A 2,115-nucleotide genomic window follows, 5' to 3' on the forward strand; every position below is an offset into this window, starting at 1 on the left:
GGCGGGCCGGTCCCTGGGGCTGCCGCGTGTCTTCTCCTTCTGTTTATTCTTGCACAGCTCCTCTGCTCAGATCCGGTACAGCATCCCGGAGGAGCTCACCCGGGGTGCCTTTGTGGGCAATATCGCGAAGGACTTGGGTACTGACGTGGCGAAATTGGCGGCAGCTAACCTGCAGGTACTGTCCGATTCGGATTCCCAATACTTCTCTGTCAATGTCAACACCGGTGTTATAATGGTCAGCGAGCGGATAGACCGGGAGCAGCTCTGTGGGCAGAACCCACGCTGCTTCCTCCACTTGAAACTTGCCATCGAGAACCCAGTGGAGTTTTATCGCATTGAGGTGGAGATCTTGGATATCAATGACAACCCCCCGGAGTTCCCCAGTGATGAGGTGTCCTTGCGCATCTATGAGCTGGCATCTCTGGGGGCTCGCTTCCCCATCCAGCCCGCCCAGGACCCTGACGTGGGCACCAACACCTTACAGACCTATCACCTGAGTGCCAATGACAACTTCAACCTCAACGTGAAGGCACGCACTGACGGTGGGAAGTTCCCTGAGCTGGTGCTGGAGCGGGCCCTGGACCGGGAATTCAGAGCTTTCCATCACCTGGTCCTTACTGCTGAAGATGGGGGCTCTCCCCCACAGTCCAGCAAGATACGGATCACCATTCAGGTCCTGGATGCCAATGACAACCACCCAGTCTTTGACAGACCATCATATGGAGCTCGCTTGGTGGAGAACTCACCACTGGGCACCCTTGTGGTGAAGTTAAATGCCACTGATGTGGATGAAGGATCCAACGGAGACATCCGCTACTCCCTCAGCAGCCACAACTCAGCTGCCTTACGCCAGATCTTTGCTATAGATGAGCAAACTGGGGAGATTCGTGTCCAGGGCAACCTGGACTTTGAGGAGGCAACAGTGTATGAGATTGAAGTGGAGGCCAAGGATATGGGATCACCCACCATGGAGGAGCATTGCAGCGTGGTGGTGGAAATCACTGATGTGAATGACAACGCACCTGAGGTCATTCTTACCTCTTTCACCAGCTCCCTGAGTGAGGATGCACTGCCAGGCACAGTGGTAGCTGTGATACATGTCAGAGACAGGGACTCTGGTGAGCAGGGCAAGGTCCTGTGTCACGTGTCTCCAGACCTTCCCTTCCAGCTGCGTAAGGACTACGAGCACCAGTACTCACTGCTAACCAGCACTCGTTTGGACCGGGAGCATGTTGCCTACTATAATGTCACCATCTCTGCCTCGGACCTGGGCAGTCCCCCACTCTCCCACCACACCATCCTGCCGATCACCCTGGCAGATGTCAATGACAACGCACCCCAGTTTGAGCAAGCGTCCTATGAAGTGCTGGTGGCAGAAAACAATCCAGTGGGCAGCGTGTTGGTTACAGTCTCTGCTGCTGACCCCGACTCAGAGCAGAATTCCCGCCTCTCCTACTCTGTCCTGCGAGCTGGTGGGACAGATCCAGGCCTGGATCCTACTCGCTACCTCTCCATACATCCCACGAGCGGGCAGGTCACTGCCAAATTCCCCTTTGACTATGAACAAACCACTTATCTCCAGTTCCACGTGGAGGTCTCTGATGGTGGCTCCCCGGCCCTGAGGAACAGGACGCTGGTTCATGTTTTTATAGTGGACCAGAATGACAATGCCCCACGGGTGCATTTCCCCAGGGCCGGGGAGGACTCTGCTACTCAGTTCCGAATTTCCCCCTCCATCCTCCCTCCTGCTCTCATCACCAAGGTGGTGGCAATCGATGCGGACTCGGGGCGCAATGCCTGGCTATCCTACCACCTCGTGGAAGCCACAGACCCAGGGCTTTTCAGTGTGGCCCTGCATTCCGGGGAGATCCGGATCATGAGGGCTCTGCAGGAGACGGACACCTCTGCGCATGAACTGCTGGTGGTGGTCCGGGACGCCGGAGAGCCCCCACTCTCCACAGCTGTCACACTGGTGGTGCTGGTGGAGGAGAAGGGTCCAGAGGCCCTGCAGGGCTCCGAGGCTCGGGCTGCTGATGGTGGGAGCTTGCCCACTATTACTCTTTACCTGATTGTATCCCTGGTGCTCATCTCCACCGTCTCGCTGGTGGGACTGGC

At 56.9% G+C, this 2,115-nt stretch overlaps 1 protein-coding gene across 1 annotated transcript in view; it reads left to right on the forward strand.

Moving 5' to 3' along the window:
* Positions 1-55: 55 nt before the first annotated feature.
* Positions 56-2,115, forward strand: part of LOC103804637 (protocadherin gamma-C5-like) — a gene marked incomplete at both ends in the record, with an annotated part of 2,317 nt that continues 257 nt past the window's right edge. Inside the window, one exon of the mRNA XM_009077250.1 lies at positions 56-2,113. Coding sequence (XP_009075498.1) covers positions 56-2,113 — 2,058 coding nt within the window. The remainder of the gene's footprint in view (positions 2,114-2,115) is intronic.

The sequence above is a fragment of the Acanthisitta chloris genome, unplaced genomic scaffold (genome assembly GCF_000695815.1).
Source record: "Acanthisitta chloris isolate BGI_N310 unplaced genomic scaffold, ASM69581v1 scaffold39276, whole genome shotgun sequence".
NCBI lineage: Eukaryota > Metazoa > Chordata > Aves > Passeriformes > Acanthisittidae > Acanthisitta > Acanthisitta chloris.